The sequence below is a fragment of the Rhinatrema bivittatum genome, chromosome 8 (genome assembly GCF_901001135.1).
Source record: "Rhinatrema bivittatum chromosome 8, aRhiBiv1.1, whole genome shotgun sequence".
In the NCBI taxonomy this organism is placed as follows: Eukaryota; Metazoa; Chordata; class Amphibia; order Gymnophiona; family Rhinatrematidae; genus Rhinatrema; species Rhinatrema bivittatum.
In genome coordinates, this window is record NC_042622.1 from 170,034,437 (window position 1) to 170,054,092 (window position 19,656).

Below are 19,656 nucleotides of genomic sequence, written 5' to 3' on the forward strand. Positions count from 1 at the left end.
CAATGGCACGCGAGAAGAGTGGTAGTCATGGGGAAAAACGTGCGCATGAAAACGGCTCTGAAAACACCAAGCCCATGGCACCCCAATGAACTGATCCCCACCGGGGAGCCCTGACTGCGAGACCAGAGCGGTAACAGAGAGAGAACAAGGTGCTAAAAAAGGAAATGGCTGCCCGGAACCCAGTCAAGCCACGGCACACAGGCACAGACAGATCCCTACCGAGGAAGTCACAGAAAACACGCCGGCACCCACAGCTCCCACTCCCTCAACACTTACAGATGTCAACTGCAGCGATTCTTATAAGAAAAAAATTAAACTATTTTTTTTAACAAAACTTTAAATAAAAACTTACAAATGAAACAAAAAGGCAAAAAGGAAACCCCATAGGGGATACTTCCCTGAAGGAGCCAGTAGCAGGCAGGAGGGGACCTCGGGGCACGAAGAGGGAGCCAGTCCCCTGGCTATCAGGGGCCCTGGAATCAGTGGGCAGCTACAGCCAGGGATATCCAATCCCCCCCCCACCCTTTACTCGGCTCAACCTGAGGGATGGCCACTAAGGAACCTGACACCTCGGGGAGCAGCTCCAAATCTCCTACTCCAGATCTGTCAGGACTGCAGGTTTGCACTTCTACCATCTGCTGGAGACAGAGAAATACTGAGGGACTGCAGGTGGCACCTCGTGTTATGTAACAGTGCCTCAACGTTTTTGTTCTCTGCCTCCATCTGTTGGTAGGAATGCATCAGTCTGGACTGATCTGGGTATGTTCAGGAACCTCAAGATTGTGATATCAGCTCAGATGTTTCATTTGCATGGTGTGGAGGAGGGTAGACCTCAAACTGAAAATGTGCTATTCGCTCTTTCCCTGTACGTACCAGGATCAGTCCAGGACACCTGGGTTGTGACTCCGCACCAGTAGATGGAGACAGATTAAAACTTGTGGGCGGAGCCATATATAAGCCCCTGTGCCAGTCACAGCCCCTCAGTCTTACTCTGTCTCCAGTAGATGGTGCAGGTCCAGTCACAGCCCTTCCTGACCTGATTCTGGTGTTTGTCAGGTTTGGTTTTTTGGTTTTTTTTGAATTAGTTTTTTTTTTTTGTTAGGTCTAATTGTTCTGGGCTAAATTGGGTTTCTTTTTAATTCTTTCCCGGTTGCCCTGCCTCCCAGGGGAGTTGAGAGGTCCTGAGGGGACTACCCTCCCCCGGTGGAGGCCGCTGCCAGGGTTGAGGACCCGGCTGAGCTAGTGGCAGCGTCAGGGGTGACACCAGGGAGCCTGGTTCACTCACCCCTGCAGGAAATAGGGCTTTCAGAACCAGGGACAGCGCTTTTTTCTTTTTCTGTTAAAAAAAAAAAAAGTTTTACTTTTATTTTTTTGCTGCTCTCTGTTCCTTGGCGTTGCCGTTCCGTTTCGGTCGGTGGGGGGCGTCGCCTGCAGGGGGGAGGTCGCCGAATTGCGCCGTTTTGGTTATTTTGAATTTTATTCCTCTGAGGTAAATTTTCTGTTCGCGTCTCTGCTTTCCCGCGTTCGCCGGCATGCCTCGCGGTTCACAGTGCAGGGCCTGCGGCTCGGCGTGCGCGCGTCTCTCCCGGGACAGCCTTTGTTCGGCTTGTGTCCCGGGTGATGAGGGCACCTCAGCAGCACCTCGTAGAGCTCGGTCCCGGGTCGCGCGATCGCCGCCGCGAGGTGGGGGCCCCTCTAACACTCCTCAGGACCTGTTCCCGCTTAGCGCGGGAGTGGCAGCCATTTTGGCCACGGGCCGGGAAATTTCCAGAGAGACTGTGGGGGCTTCGTCTCTACCTCCCGCGCTTTCCCCGCAGCGTGACAAAGCGAGGGAGGTCCCCTCGGAGGGGATTCGGTCCCCGGGGGACTCGAGTAGCGATTCAACGGGTTCCGGAGAATTTTCTGAGGACTTTGCGCTGTTACTGCGCAAAGTCCTCAGATATAAGCGCAGCAAGCGCATACGGGGGGATGTCTCGCGTACTGCTATCCGCAAGTCCCCGCCTCGGAAAAAGAAGGCCAGGAAGGGTACGGAGATCACCCAGGGCTCGTCCCGGGGGAAGCGGCTTCCCCGGGGGCTGCCGCAGGAATCGGATTCCGAGGATTCCCCCGGGACGGATACGGAGGCCTCCGAAGAGCCCCTGATGGGGGCCGGGACGTCAGCACCGGATGCAACGGCACAGCCTAGTGCAGGGAAAGGTGCACAGGCCTTAGACGGGGATGACCCTAAGGTGGTGCGGCTATTCCGCAGAGAGGAACTGTCACCTCTCATCCCAGCCATTCTCCAGGAGCTGGGGATTGAGGCTCCCCCAGTGCTGGTCCGCCAGGAGGCGAACATGGATCCCGTTTTGCTTGGCCTCACAGGGCCGGCGGTCGCCTTCCCTTTTCATTTCTCATCCACGGATATCCTCTTCAAGGAATGGGATACTCCTGAGCTGGGTTTGAAAGTCAGCAAAGCCATGGATAAGCTCTACCCTTTACCGGAGGAGGCGTTGGAACTCCTCAGACTCCCGAAGGTGGATGCGGCGGTCTCCGCTGTCACGAAGAGGTCTACCATCCCGGTCATGGGAGCAACAGCCCTCCGGGATATTCAGGACCGAAAGTTGGAGGTTCAACTCAAAAAGATATTTGAGGTTTCCGCCCTAGGAGTACGAGCTGCCATTTGCACGAACTTTGCTATGCGTGCTAGTCTGCGCTGGGCCCAGATATTGCAGGCTAATGCGGATCTCTCTCCGGAGGAGGCTTCCCAAGCAGATAGGTTGGAAGCGGCTATTGCATATGGAGCTGATGCGCTCCATGATCTTTTACGCACTTCAGCTAGGTCCATGGTAGCAGCGGTGTCGGCACGCCGTCTTCTTTGGCTACGCAACTGGGCGGCGGATGGTTCGTCCAAGGCTCACCTCGGGGCGTTACCCTTTAAAGGGAAATTGCTGTTCGGAAAGGAGTTAGATGACTTAATGGTTTCCCTAGGTGAGAACCGAGCGTTTAAGCTGCCAGAGGATAGGGCCCGGGCGCGCTCTTCTTTTTCCACCAGAGCTCGTTTCCGGGGACCCCAAAAGTCCAGGCCGCAAAGATCCACCGGGTCTTCTTTTAGACCGTCCTCTTCTCGGAACACTCACTGGCAGCAGTCCTTTCGAGGCAAACGTTTTGGCAGGCAAGGAGGTACCCCGTCGGGTGCGGGGTCCAAGCCTTCGCAATGAAGTTCGGCCGGCCCATCCCTCCTTGCGTCCTCAGCACGTTGTCCCAAACGTGGGGGCGCGTCTATCCTTGTTCCTCGAGGAATGGGCCAGCATTACGTCGGATCAGTGGGTCCTCAACGTGATAAGACACGGTTACGAGTTAGATTTTGCTCGCATCCCAGTGGACAAATTCCTGGTCTCGCCCTGCAAAGATCCCAAGAAGAAAGCGGCGGTGCTAGATACCATTCGAAGACTAGAAAGCTTGGGGGCCATCTCTCCAGTTCCGGCCGATCAGTACGGCAAGGGCCGTTATTCCATTTACTTCATAGTTCCCAAGAAAGACGGCACTTTCCGACCCATTCTGGATCTCAAAGGAGTCAACAGATGCCTTCGGGTCCCTCACTTCAAGATGGAGACTATTCGTTCGGTGATCGCGTCAGTGCGGCCAGGAGAATCCCTTGCGTCACTAGATCTCACAGAAGCATACCTTCATGTGGGCATCCAACCAGCGTTCCAGCGGTTCCTACGGTTTTGGGAAGACACTTCCAGTTCCGGGCTCTTCCGTTCGGCCTGGCGACAGTGCCTCGGACATTCACGAAAGTGATGGTGGTGGTGGCGGCGCACTTACGTCGGGAAGGCCTCCTGGTTCACCCTTACCTCGACGATTGGCTGATTCGGGTGAAGTCAGAGAGCCTGTGTCGGCAGGCGGTAGCCAAGGTGCTTCAATTCTTGCAGTTCCTGGGCTGGGTGGTCAACTACAACAAGAGTCATCTGGAACCCACTCAGTCCTTGGAGTATCTAGGAGCCGTCTTCGACACAAAACGGGGCAGAGTGATTCTCTCTCAGGAACGGATATGCAAATTACAGTCTCAGGTGCGACGTCTTTTGTCTCAGCACCGTCCGCGAGTCTGCGATTACCTGACGGTTCTCGGATCGATGGCCTCCACGCTGGCGTTAGTCCCTTGGGCATTCGCTCACCTACGGCCGCTGCAGTCTTTCCCGCTGGAAACCGATTTCAGAGGAATTTTATCTTCCACTCCATCTCGACAGTCAGGCGCGCTCCAGCCTGAGCTGGTGGCTGGATTCCAAACATCTCTCCTGTGGAGTATCTCTTCTCCTTCCCAACTGGACAGTGGTGACCACGGATGCCAGTCTTTCCGGTTGGGGTGCAGTTTGCCAAGGGAAATCGGTTCAAGGTCTGTGGTCAGAAGATCAGACCCGGTGGTCTATCAACCGCCTAGAGTCCAGGGCGGTCCGTCTGGCATTGCAAGCTTTTCTACCCCTCGTACGAGGAAAGGCGATCCGAGTATTGTCGGACAACGCTACCACCGTGGCTTACATCAATCGCCAGGGCGGGACGAAAAGCCCTCAAGTAGCGGAGGAAGCGCGTTCCTTGATGGCCTGGGCAGAGCGGCATCTCAGCGATCTCACTGCGTCTCACATAGCAGGAGTCGACAATGTCCAGGCGGACTTCCTCAGCCGGCATCACCTGGATCCGGGAGAGTGGGAGCTGGCAGAAGAAGCGTTTCTTCTCATTTGCAGGACTTGGGGAACGCCCCACATGGACCTGATGGCCACGTGGAACAACTCAAAAGCTCCGAGATTTTTCAGTCGTCGCCGAGAAAGAGGAGCAGAAGGGGTCGACGCGTTAGCTCTTCCCTGGCCAGCGGAGGTGCTACTGTATGTGTTCCCACCGTGGCCCATGATCAGCAAAATCCTGCGGCGCATAGAATTGCACCCGTCCAACGTGATCATGGTGGCGCCGGAATGGCCGCGCCGTCCGTGGTTTGCGGATCTGATCCAATTGTCGGTGGCGCCGCCCCTTCGTCTACAGGGGTTTCCGGGGCTCCTTCGTCAGGGCCCCGTCTGTTTAGAGGATGCGGATCACTTCTGTCTCGCGGCATGGCTTTTGAGAGGAATCGATTGAAGCGCAAGGGTTACTCAGATGCGGTAGTTGCCACGTTGCTGAGATCCAGGAAGCAGTCTACATCTCTGGCTTATGTTAGAGTCTGGGTAGTTTTTGAAGAGTGGTGCGTAGAGTGGGGTCTGGATCCCACTTCCGCTACTATTCCTGATATTTTGGCTTTTCTCCAGGCTGGGCTGGCCAAAGGTTTAGCATGCAGTTCCCTACGGGTCCAAGTGGCGGCGCTTGGTTGTTTGCGTGGTAAAGTCAGGGGAGTCTCCCTGGCTCTCCACCCTGATATTTCCCGTTTTCTTAGGGGAGCGAAACACCTCCGTCCTCCTTTGCGGTTCCCTTGTCCGTCTTGGAACCTCAACTGGGTGCTCTCGGCCTTATGCTCAGCTCCGTTTGAGCCTCTGAAGCGTTCTACGATCAAAGATCTCACGTTGAAGACTGTATTCCTGATAGCGATTGCGTCGGCTCGTCGAGTTTCCGAGTTGCAGGCTTTGTCCTGTAGGGAGCCCTTCTTGCGTATTTCCGATTCGGGGGTTTCCTTGCGGACCGTTTCATCTTTTCTGCCTAAGGTCGTATCGGCTTTTCATTTGAATCAATCAGTTGAACTTCCTTCTTTTGCGGTAGGGGAGTCTTCTGACCCGAAATCAAGGGACTTGAGAAAGCTAGATGTGCGGAGGTCTCTTCTTCGCTATCTAGAGGTCACAAATTCTTTTCGGTTGACGGATCATCTGTTTGTGTTGATATCGGGTCCAAAGAAAGGTTCTGCTGCGTCCCGCACGACGATCGCCAGTTGGCTCAAGGAAGCCATTGGTTCCGCTTACATTTTGCGTGGTAAATCACCGCCGGTGGGTCTTCGTGCTCATTCAACGAGGTCTCATGCTGCGTCTTGGGCGGAATTTTCTCAGGTATCGCCTCAAGAGATTTGCAGGGCGGCTACCTGGAAATCGTTGCATACATTCATTAAACATTACCGGTTGGATGTTCAGGCTACTGATGCTGGGGGATTTGGAGGGAGGGTACTCCGAGCGGGACTCTCTGCTTCCCACCCTCGGTAACTTAGCTCTGGTACATCCCAGGTGTCCTGGACTGATCCTGGTACATACAGGGAAAGGAAAATTAGTTTCTTACCTGATAATTTTCGTTCCTGTAGTACCAAGGATCAGTCCAGGATCCCGCCCGCAGTGTTGCGCTATAGTAACGGAGAGTCCGCTCATTGTTGTTTTTTAATACGCTGACCCCTTGTTTTGTTCGCTCTCCCGGTTGGGGAGTCTGTTTTCCTGTAGGGGTGTTGGAGTTGTTTTCGTTTTCTTAGTGAGTTTCTATAGTTAGCTATGTTGGCTTTTGGATTTTCTACTTTGACATTACGTATGACTGAGGGGCTGTGACTGGCACAGGGGCTTATATATGGCTCCGCCCACAAGTTTTAATCTGTCTCCATCTACTGGTGCGGAGTCACAACCCAGGTGTCATGGACTGATCCTTGGTACTACAGGAACGAAAATGATCAGGTAAGAAACTAATTTTCCTTTAGTTGAAGATCTTCTGGTCAATGAGAACCACCGCATTCGCAGAGAGCTGCCCAGAAAGAGAGGTAAGAAGGGATGAACCACAATCTGACAACCCATAGGTTGGAGGTTTATCAATGCTTTCAATCTTCTACTTCTCTTCTTCCTTAGAGAAAATGTTTATTCACATGACTGTGCTTTCCCCCACCCATCCCTATGTTTTAGCTGAAGAATTTCCAGGAGACAAATGGGTGCCACAAAGCAGTAATGATGTTAATAAAGACCATCGGAGCAATAAAAGGAGGAAGGACACAGAGGGAGAGCAGGGCAGGAGGGGAGAAGATGAGAAAGGTGAGCAAGGAGTTCTGATTGAAAGGTATAATGGGTGGGGGCCGGGGATGCAGCTGTCCGGCTCCTGCTTGCATTCCCATAAGCCATGCTTGCTACACTAGCTTGCTGTGCCTCTGCATTTCTGGGATCCCATGCCAGACTCTGGGGTACTACTTGAACTCCTTGGGCCCTTTACTCAAAAGGAGCTGAAAGTGGAGCAGAAGAAGGCAGAGCTGCCTGGTGACCCATTTCCTGGAGAGAAGGTTTAGACCAGCCCTGCCATTTGGATGCCCTTCTCTACATGCACCTTGGTAGCTGTAGTGTTGGTTAGAAATAGAAGATGCAAGACTACCAATCCCACAATGCACAAGAATGTAAGTTCAAGAGCCAGGATTGGCCCTAAGGTTTTTCTCCAGAAATGGGGTGACTGGGCAGTTCAGTGGACAGGTGGAAGGCTGAGGGTATAGTGGACTGCTGAATAGTTTAATCCCTCTGTAGCCCCGAGCAGAGGGATCTCATACTTGGAGTAAGGTCCTTTTCGCATCCTGCCCTGGCTTCCAAGCTGTCAGTTTTTTTTATTTCTAGGGAATAATGTCAGTTATGGTTCAAACACCCAGATCAGCTTCAGCCTCTTGCTAGGTCTATTTCTTGAGGTGGGACTCTACAAGACCTCTTTTCTTCATCTGCCTCTCATCAGGGAACCATCTTGCACAGCTTGCATTGGGAGGGAGAATGATACCGCTTTTTTGCAGCACTTTTCCTGGTTTATTATTTCTTTTATCTCCCATCACTTCTTTTGCTCCTCTTTGGTTGTTTGGTGGGTGTCGCTGTGAGTGCTACTCTAACTGCATGTTTAGTCTCAGTCTTAGCAGAGGAGATGATTAACCCTTGAGCCAGCAGGACAGACCCAGGGTCTTCATCTTCCAATAGGAACCTCAGGGTCCTCGTCATTTAGTATATTCTGGGGAGTTACACGTCTGAAAAATGCAGACCTGAGGGGGCCACCAGTCATGCACCGAGAAGGACAGTTCCCCATTTCTGTAGGTCAAAATGACGTCAGTTTCACACTCATTCACAAAAATATTCATGCAATCCAGTGTGCTTCAATGCTGCTTTCACCACATTCCCCCTTTCTCGTGACGCACGACCCAGAGCTCTACTTTCTTAAAACAAGCAGTTATAAAAAAGACAAGGAAGCAGGTTCTGCTCCAGATGCTGTGTTCTCATTCTGCCTCTTTCTGCTTTTAGAAGATTCTGGGACAGAGATCGCTATCGTTCTGGATGGATCAGGAAGCATTGAGCATGAAGATTTCCAAAGGGCCAAGGACTTTATCTCCAACATGATGAAGACGTTTTGGGAGAAATGTGTTGAGGTAGAAGGCACTGGGCTCCAAATTATTTCCAGTCTGTAATAGTCTAAATAAAATCTGTAATAGATCTTACTGGACCAATGGAGAGACTACCAGTGGCAATCACTTCTAATCCAAGGGAGAGTGTGCTGTTCTGACGGGCTGAGAGTGATGTGAGCCTAGAAGGCAGCAGACTCTCCCACGTCTAGTAAAACCTACAGGACGAATATAGCAATATCTGCTCACTTTACACTACCACTATCCCATATTAAGAACATAAGAAATGCCATACTGGGTTAGACCAAAAGTCCATTAAGCCCAGTATCCTGTCTCCAGCAGTGACCAGCCCAGGTCCCAAGTACCCAACAGGATCCCAAAGAGTAGATCCAACCAGGGATTATTATTATTATCTGATTTTTATATAATAAGCAGTGGTTTTCCCGTCTGCCCGGATGATGATGGTTTATGGACTTTTCCTCCAGGAACTTGTCTAAACCTTTTTAAACTCCTCTATGCTAACTGCTTTAGCCAGTTACCGATCCACAATAGGACACTGACCCCTATCCCATGACTTTTTAATTTCCTGATGAGTCTCTCATGAGGGACTTTGTCAAACACCTTTATCCACATGTAAATCTAACAGATTTCCAATGCATTTCGTTTCTCTGCTCTGCCTTTCTCTTCCCTGGGTACATCCTTTACCCCTTGGTTTTCCAGTGGCCCAAGCAGCTCCCTCACAGGCTTCATCCTTCAAATAACTTGAAAAGATTTTGAGTTTTTGTTTCTCCAGCAAGCTTCCAATTTTAATGTTACGCCTGGCCTCAGTATCTGTCTCTTGCACATTTTAGCAGTATCTGTTTCACATTTCATTGTGAATAATATTCTTTTGGTGCTTTCGACTGTAAATGTAAAGCTATACTGTCCTGGATGCCATCATGTACCTGTGATGCCAAGCACGGTGTGGCAGCCTGGTGTATTCGAGCTCCGAGCACACTGTGTATGAGTGAGAAAGAAAGGTGCAGATCTGGATTTCCTGAGCAAACCCTCACTTACTCTGGGCAAAGACTCAGCACGAAGGACTCTACCCCCATCTTACTGACCAATAGTGTCGGCCCAGGGCTATCGGGATACTCAGTACAAGCACAACCACTGCATTAAATGGAGAGGTGACATCTTCCTTGCTCTTTATTTTTTTCAGTGCGAGTTTGCCGTGGTGCAGTACGGAGGAGAAATTCAGACAGAATTTAATCTGGAGGAAAGCCGAAACAGTCAACTTGCTTTACAGAAAGTTCAGGGCATAAAACAGCTTGGGGGTGTGACAAAAACAGCCTCTGCCATACATCATGTCCTGTGAGTTACAATGCTACTGATGCCGCATCCTGCAAATAACATTGCTGCTGTGATTAACAATCCCCACTATATACCACCTCTTGTAAAAGAAACCTTGCCATTAATCTTCTCTTGTGAGAACCCCCTTCTATACACCACCTCCTGTGAGTAACAGTCACCGTTATTCCAGTACTGAGACCCTCACATACACAGCTCTGCCAATGCACCTCACTCCTGGTCTCCAGCACCCCCTGTTATTCCAGTACTGAGACCCACACACACACAGCTCTGCCAATGCACCTCACTCCTGGTCTCCAGCACCCCCTGTTATTCCAGTACTGAGACCCACACACACATAGCTCTGTCATTGCACCTCACTCCTGGCCTCCAGCACCCCCTGTTATTCCAGTACTGAGACCCACACACACATAGCTCTGCCAATGCACCTCACTCCTGGTCTCCAGCACCCCCTGTTATTCCAGTACTGAGACCCACACACACATAGCTCTGTCATTGCACCTCACTCCTGGTCTCCAGCACCCCCTGTTATTCCAGTACTGAGACCCACACACACATAGCTCTGCCAATGCACCTCACTCCTGGTCTCCAGCACCCCCTGTTATTCCAGTACTGAGACCCACACACACATAGCTCTGCCAATGCACCTCACTCCTGGTCTCCAGCACCCCCTGTTATTCCAGTACTGAGACCCACACACACATAGCTCTGTCATTGCACCTCACTCCTGGCCTCCAGCACCCCCTGTTATTCCAGTACTGAGACCCACACACACATAGCTCTGTCATTGCACCTCACTCCTGGTCTCCAGCACCCCCTGTTATTCCAGTACTGAGACCCACACACACATAGCTCTGTCATTGCACCTCACTCCTGGTCTCCAGCACCCCCTGTTATTCCAGTACTGAGACCCACACACACAGCTCTGCCAATGCACCTCACTCCTGGTCTCCAGCACCCCCTGTTATTCCAGTACTGAGACCCACACACACATAGCTCTGTCATTGCACCTCACTCCTGGTCTCCAGCACCCCCTGTTATTCCAGTACTGAGACCCACACACACATAGCTCTGTCATTGCACCTCACTCCTGGTCTCCAGCACCCCTTGTTATTCCAGTACTGAGACCCACACACACATAGCTCTGCCAATGCACCTCACTCCTGTTCTCCAGCACCCCCTGTTATTCCAGTACTGAGACCCACACACACACAGCTCTGCCAATGCACCTCACTCCTGGTCTCCAGCACCCCCTGTTATTCCAGTACTGAGACCCACACACACACAGCTCATGCACCTCACTCCTGCCCTGCAGCAACCGTTCCTCACCCTCCCCAGCTGTTCCAGTAAGGAGCTTATTCCTTTTTCCTTTGACGTTGCCTTGTTGTCATATTACTACACCTCCATGAACCGAAACACCAGATTGTCAATGCTATGCAATTGTGGTGGGGAGGGACAGCCATACCTGAAATGTTCTCTTTCCCCAGGTTCAGTAGCCCTCCCCTGCGCCCACCTTCACTCCCCTTCTCCATCCCCGCACTCTTCTTTCCTCCCCCCCCACATGTAACTTTGGTTTTTTTGTATAATTGTTTCTTGCTGTTAATGAAATGCTCTTTCTGCCACTGCATTCTCATTAGAACCGAGATCTTCAATGAAAAGCACGGACACAAGGAAGGAGCAATGAAAATCATTGTGGTCCTGACCGACGGCGAGATATTCAGGGACCCTATGTCTTTACCGGATGTGATCAACTCACCAGCAATGGAAGACGTTGAGCGCTATGTGATAGGGGTATGCAGCGTAACCTTGTGTACGGGGGGACAGGAAGGATACAGACGCGCCACTATTGCACTCAGAGATTGAAGGTTGATGCACAAACGAGGATCTGGAGCATTTCAGCTTCTGCCGTTGTTAAGGCTCAGAGAACCTGCTAAGGGCAGAACGAGCAGAGAGCTGGGCCTTCTTCCCAAAGCTGTTGATGCTTGCAGTAGGGCAATCGTTTTGCAGCCAGAGGTTGATATACATAGCGCTGGTGGGCGGGTAAGATGACTGGGTGAAGTTACGCGTGTATTTTATTAGGATATTCAGCAGGACTTATCCGGAAACATCTGCTACTGAATATACTCGCATTACGTTACGACCTGGAGGCCACTTTTTCTGATCGCACTTCCACTTGTAATTTTAGCTGGCCAGGATGCCATGTCTAAAGTTTATTCCCGCCTCAAAAATGCCTTCAGTGCCGCCTCATTCTATCCAGACGCATTTGGGGGCTGATGCAATCCTTTGGAGCGCACTGAACTGTATCAGCCTGTTTGTCGTGTAAAGAAGAGAGATACTGAGAAAGATTGATCAGATTGCAGCAATCGGGTCCTTAACCTTTAGTAATGACATTCTTGGACTACCTTAAGGAGTGTCCATACCCTGCTGCCCTCCCAGGGAGGAGGGGTCACTGAAGTGGTCAGCATCACTGGCAACTCCTCTCCTCCAGTCAGCCAGCAGCTTTGTTTTCTCTGTATCTGTTTCAGAACCATCCCCCTTTATAAGATCCCATGCACAGAACGAGGGTGGCTCATTTAGTGCAGGGGTGGCCAACTTTGGTCCTCAATTAGGCAAACAGGTTGGATTTTCAGGATATCCACCATGTCTATGCAAGAGAGATTTTTGCATGCACTGCCTCCATTGTATGCAAATCTATCTCGTGCATATTCATTGTGGATAACCTGAGAACCTGACCTGGCTGTGGCTCTCCAGCACCAGAGTTGGCCAACCCTGAGTCAGGGGGAGCTAAAGAGGATTCTGTTAAAATAAATCTTTATGACCTTAGTATGGGAGTCTGGATTGGACAAATTTCTGTAGGATTACCAATAATTCTGTTCCAATCCACCATTGCATTCTGGGAGATGTAGTCTTGTTTTTCTTACGAAAATCAAACCCAGAAGTGCATGCATGCAGTGGGGGGAGAGGGAGAGTAAAACCAGGAATGGATTAACCTGTTCCTTAAATAAGAGATGGAATTGTTGCTAAATTCAGCTAGTGACTGATTTTTACTCTGTGACCTGGCTCTTCTTTCAAGGTTAGTGATACCTTTAACAAGACAAAGGCCAAGCAGGAGCTAGAGCTCATCGCGTCAGATCCTGATGATAAACACTTATTTCGAATGACCAACTATTCGGCTCTGGATGGGCTTCTCTCCATGCTGCAGCAGAAGATCATTCGGGTGGAAGGTGAGCTGTGGGTCGTCCTTTGCTTCCTCCTATTTCTTGTAATCACACATGAATTCTGCTTCCATGGATCCCAGGTCAGGCCTTGAGATTTTATTGTGTTCTTTAGCATGGGGGTGCAGGGAAGACAGCAAGCTAACTCCAGATTATATTATGTCACGGCCACTCAATCACAGGGAGACATGCAGTATATTTCCCTGTACATACCCGGATCAGTCCAGATTCCTGGGTTTATTCATCCCTGCCAGCAGATGGAGACAGAGAAAGTTAAACTGACGCTGCTTCTAATCCCTGGTGCCACTTGCAGTTCCTCAGTATTTCTTTGTCTCCTGCAGACGGTGCCTGGTGCATAAACCTGCAGTTTCTTTATCTTGCCCAGTATTTTTTTTCCTACCTGTTTTTCCTGTGAGCCTTCATCCCAGGGGACGGGGTCCTAGTGAGGGATCTGTACCCTGTTTGGTTGAAGTGGACGGGATGGGGGTCAGTGATCCTTTTGAACGCTCGCTCCAGTGTTGGCCATGGGGTGCAAATCTGGTGGTCCAGATCCCTCCCCTTCACGAGGCCATTTCGGTGGCTTTCCTTTGGCTCAGTTTGCTGCCCTCTCACTCTCCTTTTTCTTAATTTCTTGCTGTATTATGCTGGAGAGCTCTCTTCAGTTTTAGGAGCAGGAGCCCTTTGTGAGGCCGATTAAAGTTGTTTTTTCAAAAAAAAAAAAGCAGTAACAGTGAGAGACAGGAGCAGCATGAGCGGTAAAGATGGCTCTCTGCCTTCCTTCCCTCCGATCGGGTGTTTGCGTGGGGCGGTCTTCTGGGTTTCCTCTCGGGGTTCATTGGTGGCTGTCTTTCCCGCGTACCGATGGTGAGGGGGTCGGCCTGCCGTGCGTGTGGAGCGACTCCCGTGCGACTGAATCGCCGCGGACTTTGTGCGGCCTGCTTCTTAGGGGGGGGGGGGGGGGAGAGACCGTCCGAGCTCCTGGTGCCCGCAAAAAGGAGGAAGGACGCAGCCGGTGCGGCCGCCCAGAGATCTGCATGTCTAGACAGCTCAGACCTTGTGCAGCCCTCGGGTCACGTAACTGCAGGAACGGAGGCCATTTTGAATTCTCCACCAGGCATGATATCTCATCCATACAGCCAAAACGTATGTATCACATATACAGTCACAGGCAGACATGCTGTATATATCGCACACATACAGCCAGAGAGGTATTTATGGCCTGCCTTCTTGCACGCTTCTGCTGCTGGGAGGGGTATTTATTGCCTGCCTTCTTGCACGCTGAGGCTGCACGAGATCTTTTGGATGGGCCTGAAGTCTTCTCTACGGGTCTCCGCTTAGCTGCCTTTCCTGGCCAGAAAGGCCTCGTGCATAAGCAAAACAAATTCGGAAGAAAATCCCCGTGGCCCCACAGCTACCCTCTCAAGGCTACTGGGCTCTGAGACTGTCCCCTCATCATCACTATCCTCGCGACCCTGCCCCGCAGGAGAGAGTGGTGGAGGGGAGTCACCTGATTTGTGGGCTGTTGGGGCCCCCTGACTGCAATCCCCCTCGGGAGCAGAGAGGATGGATACCCCTACCTTAGACCCCACCACGGGCCCCACCGAGCGAGGGGCCCTCCAGGCTCTAGGACCATTAGCAGAGGATCCCTCTCCCCCTGAGGCACACCATATGCACAAAGAGAGGGAATTTAGGTGGGCCGACCAAGAGACCGTGGTGGATGAAGCTCATGCTTTGTTTTGAAATAAGCTGCACCACATGACTGGACTCCTCTATCCAAATCGGGAAAGCCGCGTCGCTGCACAGATTCCAATGGCACGCGAGAAGAGTGGTAGTCATGGGGAAAAACGTGCGCATGAAAACGGCTCTGAAAACACCAAGCCCATGGCACCCCAATGAACTGATCCCCACCGGGGAGCCCTGACTGCGAGACCAGAGCGGTAACAGAGAGAGAACAAGGTGCTAAAAAAGGAAATGGCTGCCCGGAACCCAGTCAAGCCACGGCACACAGGCACAGACAGATCCCTACCGAGGAAGTCACAGAAAACACGCCGGCACCCACAGCTCCCACTCCCTCAACACTTACAGATGTCAACTGCAGCGATTCTTATAAGAAAAAAATTAAACTATTTTTTTTAACAAAACTTTAAATAAAAACTTACAAATGAAACAAAAAGGCAAAAAGGAAACCCCATAGGGGATACTTCCCTGAAGGAGCCAGTAGCAGGCAGGAGGGGACCTCGGGGCACGAAGAGGGAGCCAGTCCCCTGGCTATCAGGGGCCCTGGAATCAGTGGGCAGCTACAGCCAGGGGTATCCAATCCCCCCCCCCCCCCCATTCACTCTGCTCAACCTGAGGGATGGCCACTAAGGAACCTGACACCTCGGGGAGCAGCTCCAAATCTCCTACTCCAGATCTGTCAGGACTGCAGGTTTGCACTTCTACCATCTGCTGGAGACAGAGAAATACTGAGGGACTGCAGGTGGCACCTCGTGTTATGTAACAGTGCCTCAACGTTTTTGTTCTCTGCCTCCATCTGCTGGTAGGAATGCATCAGTCTGGACTGATCTGGGTATGTTCAGGAACCTCAAGATTGTGATATCAGCTCAGATGTTTCATTTGCATGGGGTGGAGGAGGGTAGACCTCAAACTGAAAATGTGCTATTCGCTCTTTAGTTGAAGATCTTCTGGTCAATGAGAACCACCGCATTCGCAGAGAGCTGCCCAGAAAGAGAGGTAAGAAGGGATGAACCACAATCTGACAACCCATAGGTTGGAGGTTTATCAATGCTTTCAACCTTCTACTTCTCTTCTTCCTTAGAGAAAATGTTTATTCACATGACTGTGCTTTCCCCCACCCATCCCTATGTTTTAGCTGAAGAATTTCCAGGAGACAAATGGGTGCCACAAAGCAGTAATGATGTTAATAAAGACCATCGGAGCAATAAAAGGAGGCGGGACACAGAGGGAGAGCAAGGCAGGAGGGGAGAAGATGAGAAAGGTGATCAGGGAGTTCTGATTGAAAGGTGTAATGGGTGGGGACCGGGGATGCAGCTGTCCGGCTCCTGCTTGCATTCCCATAAGCCATGCTTGCTACACTAGCTTGCTGTGCCTCTGCATTTCTGGGATCCCATGCCAGACTCTGGGGTAGTACTTGAACTCCTTGGGCCCTTTACTCAAAAGGAGCTGAAAGTGGAGCAGAAGAAGGCAGAGCTGTAAACACAAAAATATTGGAATCTGCGACTTAGAATGCTTTGCCAGTACGTTCTACCTGGTTGGATATACGTTTCAATACATGAGTGTATTCTGTTTATGTGCAGTGTTGAACGGTTTTGCTTAATAAAATATTTTGGAAAAAAAAAAAAAGAAGGCAGAGCTGCCTGGTGACCCATTTCCTGGAGAGAAGGTTTAGACCAGCCCTGGCATTTGGATGCCCTTCTCTACATGCACCTTGGTAGCCGTAGTGTTGGTTAGAAATGGAAGATGCAAGACTACCAATCCCACAATGCACAAGAATGTAAGTTCAAGAGCCAGGATTGGCCCTAAGGTTTTTCTCCAGAAATGGGGTGACTGGGCAGTTCAGTGGACAGGCGGAAGGCTGAGGGTATAGTGGACTGCTGAATAGTTTAATCCCTCTGTAGCCCTGAGCAGAGGGATCTCATACTTGGAGTAAGGTCCTTTTCGCATCCTGCCCTGGCTTCCAAGCTGTCAGTTTTTTTATTTCTAGGGAATAATGTCAGTTACGGTTCAAACACCCAGATCAGCTTCAGCCTCTTGCTAGGTCTATTTCTTGAGGTGGGACTCTACAAGACCTCTTTTCTTCATTTGCCTCTCATCAGGGAACCATCTTGCACAGCTTGCATTGGGAGGGAGAATGATACCGCTTTTTTGCAGCACTTTTCCTGGTTTATTATTTCTTTTATCTCCCATCACTTCTTTTGCTCCTCTTTGGTTGTTTGGTGGGTGTCGCTGTGAGTGCTACTCTAACTGCATGTTTAGTCTCAGTCTTAGGAGCAGAGGAGATGATTAACCCTTGAGCCAGCAGGACAGACCCAGGGTCTTCATCTTCCAATAGGAACCTCAGGGTCCTCGTCATTTAGTATATTCTGGGGAGTTACACGTCTGAAAAATGCAGACCTGAGGGGGCCACCAGTCATGCACCGAGAAGGACAGTTCCCCATTTCTGTAGGTCAAAATGACGTCAGTTTCACACTCATTCACAAAAATATTCATGCAATCCAGTGTGTTTCAATGCTGCTTTCACCACATTCCCCCTTTCTCGTGACGCACGACCCAGAGCTCTACTTTCTTAAAACAAGCAGTTATAAAAAAGACAAGGAAGCAGGTTCTGCTCCAGATGCTGTGTTCTCATTCTACCTCTTTCTGCTTTTAGAAGATTCTGGGACAGAGATCGTTATCGTTCTGGATGGATCAGGAAGCATTGAGCATGAAGATTTCCAAAGGGCCAAGGACTTTATCTCCAACATGATGAAGACGTTTTGGGAGAAATGTGTTGAGGTAGAAGGCACTGGGCTCCAAATTATTTCCAGTCTGTAATAGTCTAATTAAAATCTGTAATAGATCTTACTGGACCAATGGAGAGACTACCAGTGGCAATCACTTCTAATCCAAGGGAGAGTGTGCTGTTCTGACGGGCTGAGAGCAATGTGAGCCTAGAAGGCAGCAGACTCTTCCACGTCTAGTAAAACCTACAGGACGAATATAGCAATCTCTGCTCACTTTACATTACCACTATCCCATATTAAGAACATAAGAAATGCCATACTGGGTTAGACCAAAAGTCCATTAAGCCCAGTATCCTGTCTCCAGCAGTGACCAGCCCAGGTCCCAAGTACCTAACAGGATCCCAAAGAGTAGATCCAACCAGGGATTATTATTATTATCTGATTTTTATATAATAAGCAGTGGTTTTCCCGTCTACCCGGATGATGATGGTTTATGGACTTTTCCTCCAGGAACTTGTCTAAACCTTTTTAAACTCCTCTATGCTAACTGCTTTAGCCAGTTACCGATCCACAATAGGACACTGACCCCTATCCCATGACTTTATAATTTCCTGATGAGTCTCTCATGAGGGACTTTGTCAAACACCTTTATCCACATGTAAATCTAACAGATTTGCAATGCATTTCGTTTTTCTGCTCTGCCTTTCTCTTCCCTGGGTACATCCTTTACCCCTTGGTTTTCCAGTGGCCCAAGCAGCTCCCTCACAGGCTTCATCCTTCAAATAACTTGAAAAGATTTTGAGTTCCCTGTACGTACCAGGATCAGTCCAGGACACCTGGGTTGTGACTCCGCACCAGTAGATGGAGACAGACTAAAACTTGTGGGCGGAGCCATATATGCCCCTGTGCCAGTCACAGCCCCTCAGTCTTACTCTGTCTCCAGTAGATGGTGCAGGTCCAGTCACAGCCTCTGCCTGACCTGATTCTGGTGTTTAGTCAGGTTTGATTTTGAGTTAGTTTTTTGTCTTAGTTTAATTGTTTATGTGACTAAATTGGGTTTTTGTTTTTGTTTTTTAATTTTTTCCCGGGTGCCCTGCCTCCCAGGGGAGTTGAGAGGTCCTGAGGGGACTACCCTCCCCCGGTTGAGGCCGCTGCCAGGGTCGAGGACCCGGCTAAACTAGTGGCAGCGTCAGGGGTGACACCAGGGAGCCTGGTTCACTCACCCCTGCAGGAAAAAAGGGCTTTCAGAACCAAGGACAGCGCGTTTTTTTCTGTAAAAAAAAAAAAAAAGTTTTACTTTTATTTTCTTGCGGTTCTCCGTTCCTTGGCGTTGCCGCTCCGTTTCGTCGGTGGGGGGGGCGTCGCCAGCTGGGGGGAGGTCGCCGAATTGCGCCGTTTTGGTCATTTTTTAATTTTCAATTTTTTTCTTCTGAGGCAACTTTTTTTCGTCGCGCCTCTGTTTTCCCGCGTTCGCCGGCATGCCTCGCGGTTCGCAGTGCAGGGCCTGCGGCTCGGCGCGCGCGCGTCTCTCCCGGGACAGCCTTTGTTCGGCTTGTGTCCCGGGTGATGAGGGCACCTCAGCAGCACCTCGGGGAGCTCGGTCCAGGGTCGCGTGATCGCCGCCGCGAGGTGGGGGCCCCTCTGACACTCCTCAGGAGCTGTTCCCGCTTAGCGCGGGAGTGGCAGCCATTTTGGCCACCGGCCGGGAAATTTCCAGGGAGACGGTGGGGGCTTCGTCTCTGCCTCCCGCGCTTTCCCCGCAGCGTGCCAAGGCGTGAGAGGTCCCCTCGGAGGGGATTCGGTCCCGGGAGGATTCGTATAGCGATTCAGCGGATTCCGGAGAATTTTCTGAGGACTTTGCGCTGTTGCTGCGCAAAGTCCTCAAATATAAGCGCCACAAGCGCATACGGGGAGATCTCTCGCGTGCGGCTGTCCGCAAGTCCCCACCACGGAAAAAGAAGGCCAGGAAGAGTGCGGAAATTGCCCAGGGCTCGTCCAGGGACAAGCGACTTCCCCGGGGGCTTCCGCAAGAATCGGATTCCGAGGATTTCTCCGGAACGGATTCTGAGGCCTCCGAAGAGCCCCTGATGGGGGCCGGGACGGCAGCACCGGATGGAACGGCGCAGCCCAGTGCAGGGAAAGTGCACAGGCCTTAGACGGGGATGACCCCAAGGTAGTTCGGCTATTCCGCAGGGAGGAACTGTCACCTCTCATCCCAGCCATTCTCCAGGAGCTGGGGATTGAGGCTCCCCCGGTGGTGGTCCGCCAGGAGGCGAATATGGATCCTGTTCTGCTCGGTCTCACAGGGCCGGCGGTCGCCTTCCCTTTTCATTTTTCATCCACGGATATCCTATTC

The 19,656-nt window shown here is 51.0% G+C and overlaps 1 protein-coding gene across 4 annotated transcripts in view; it reads left to right on the plus strand.

The window, feature by feature from the left end:
• The window catches only part of ITGAE (integrin subunit alpha E), a 151,868-nt gene that overhangs the window by 57,660 nt on the left and 74,552 nt on the right, over positions 1-19,656 (plus strand). For 3 of the 4 annotated variants that reach the window (XM_029611310.1, XM_029611307.1, XM_029611308.1), the window contains 8 exons: positions 6,822-6,947; positions 8,175-8,299; positions 9,474-9,625; positions 11,260-11,413; positions 12,696-12,846; positions 15,511-15,570; positions 15,710-15,835; positions 17,228-17,352. In XM_029611310.1, the coding sequence (XP_029467170.1) occupies positions 6,822-6,947; positions 8,175-8,299; positions 9,474-9,625; positions 11,260-11,413; positions 12,696-12,846; positions 15,511-15,570; positions 15,710-15,835; positions 17,228-17,352 (1,019 nt within the window). The remainder of the gene's footprint in view (positions 1-6,821; positions 6,948-8,174; positions 8,300-9,473; positions 9,626-11,259; positions 11,414-12,695; positions 12,847-15,510; positions 15,571-15,709; positions 15,836-17,227; positions 17,353-19,656) is intronic. The other variant, XM_029611309.1, reaches the window with a different exon arrangement.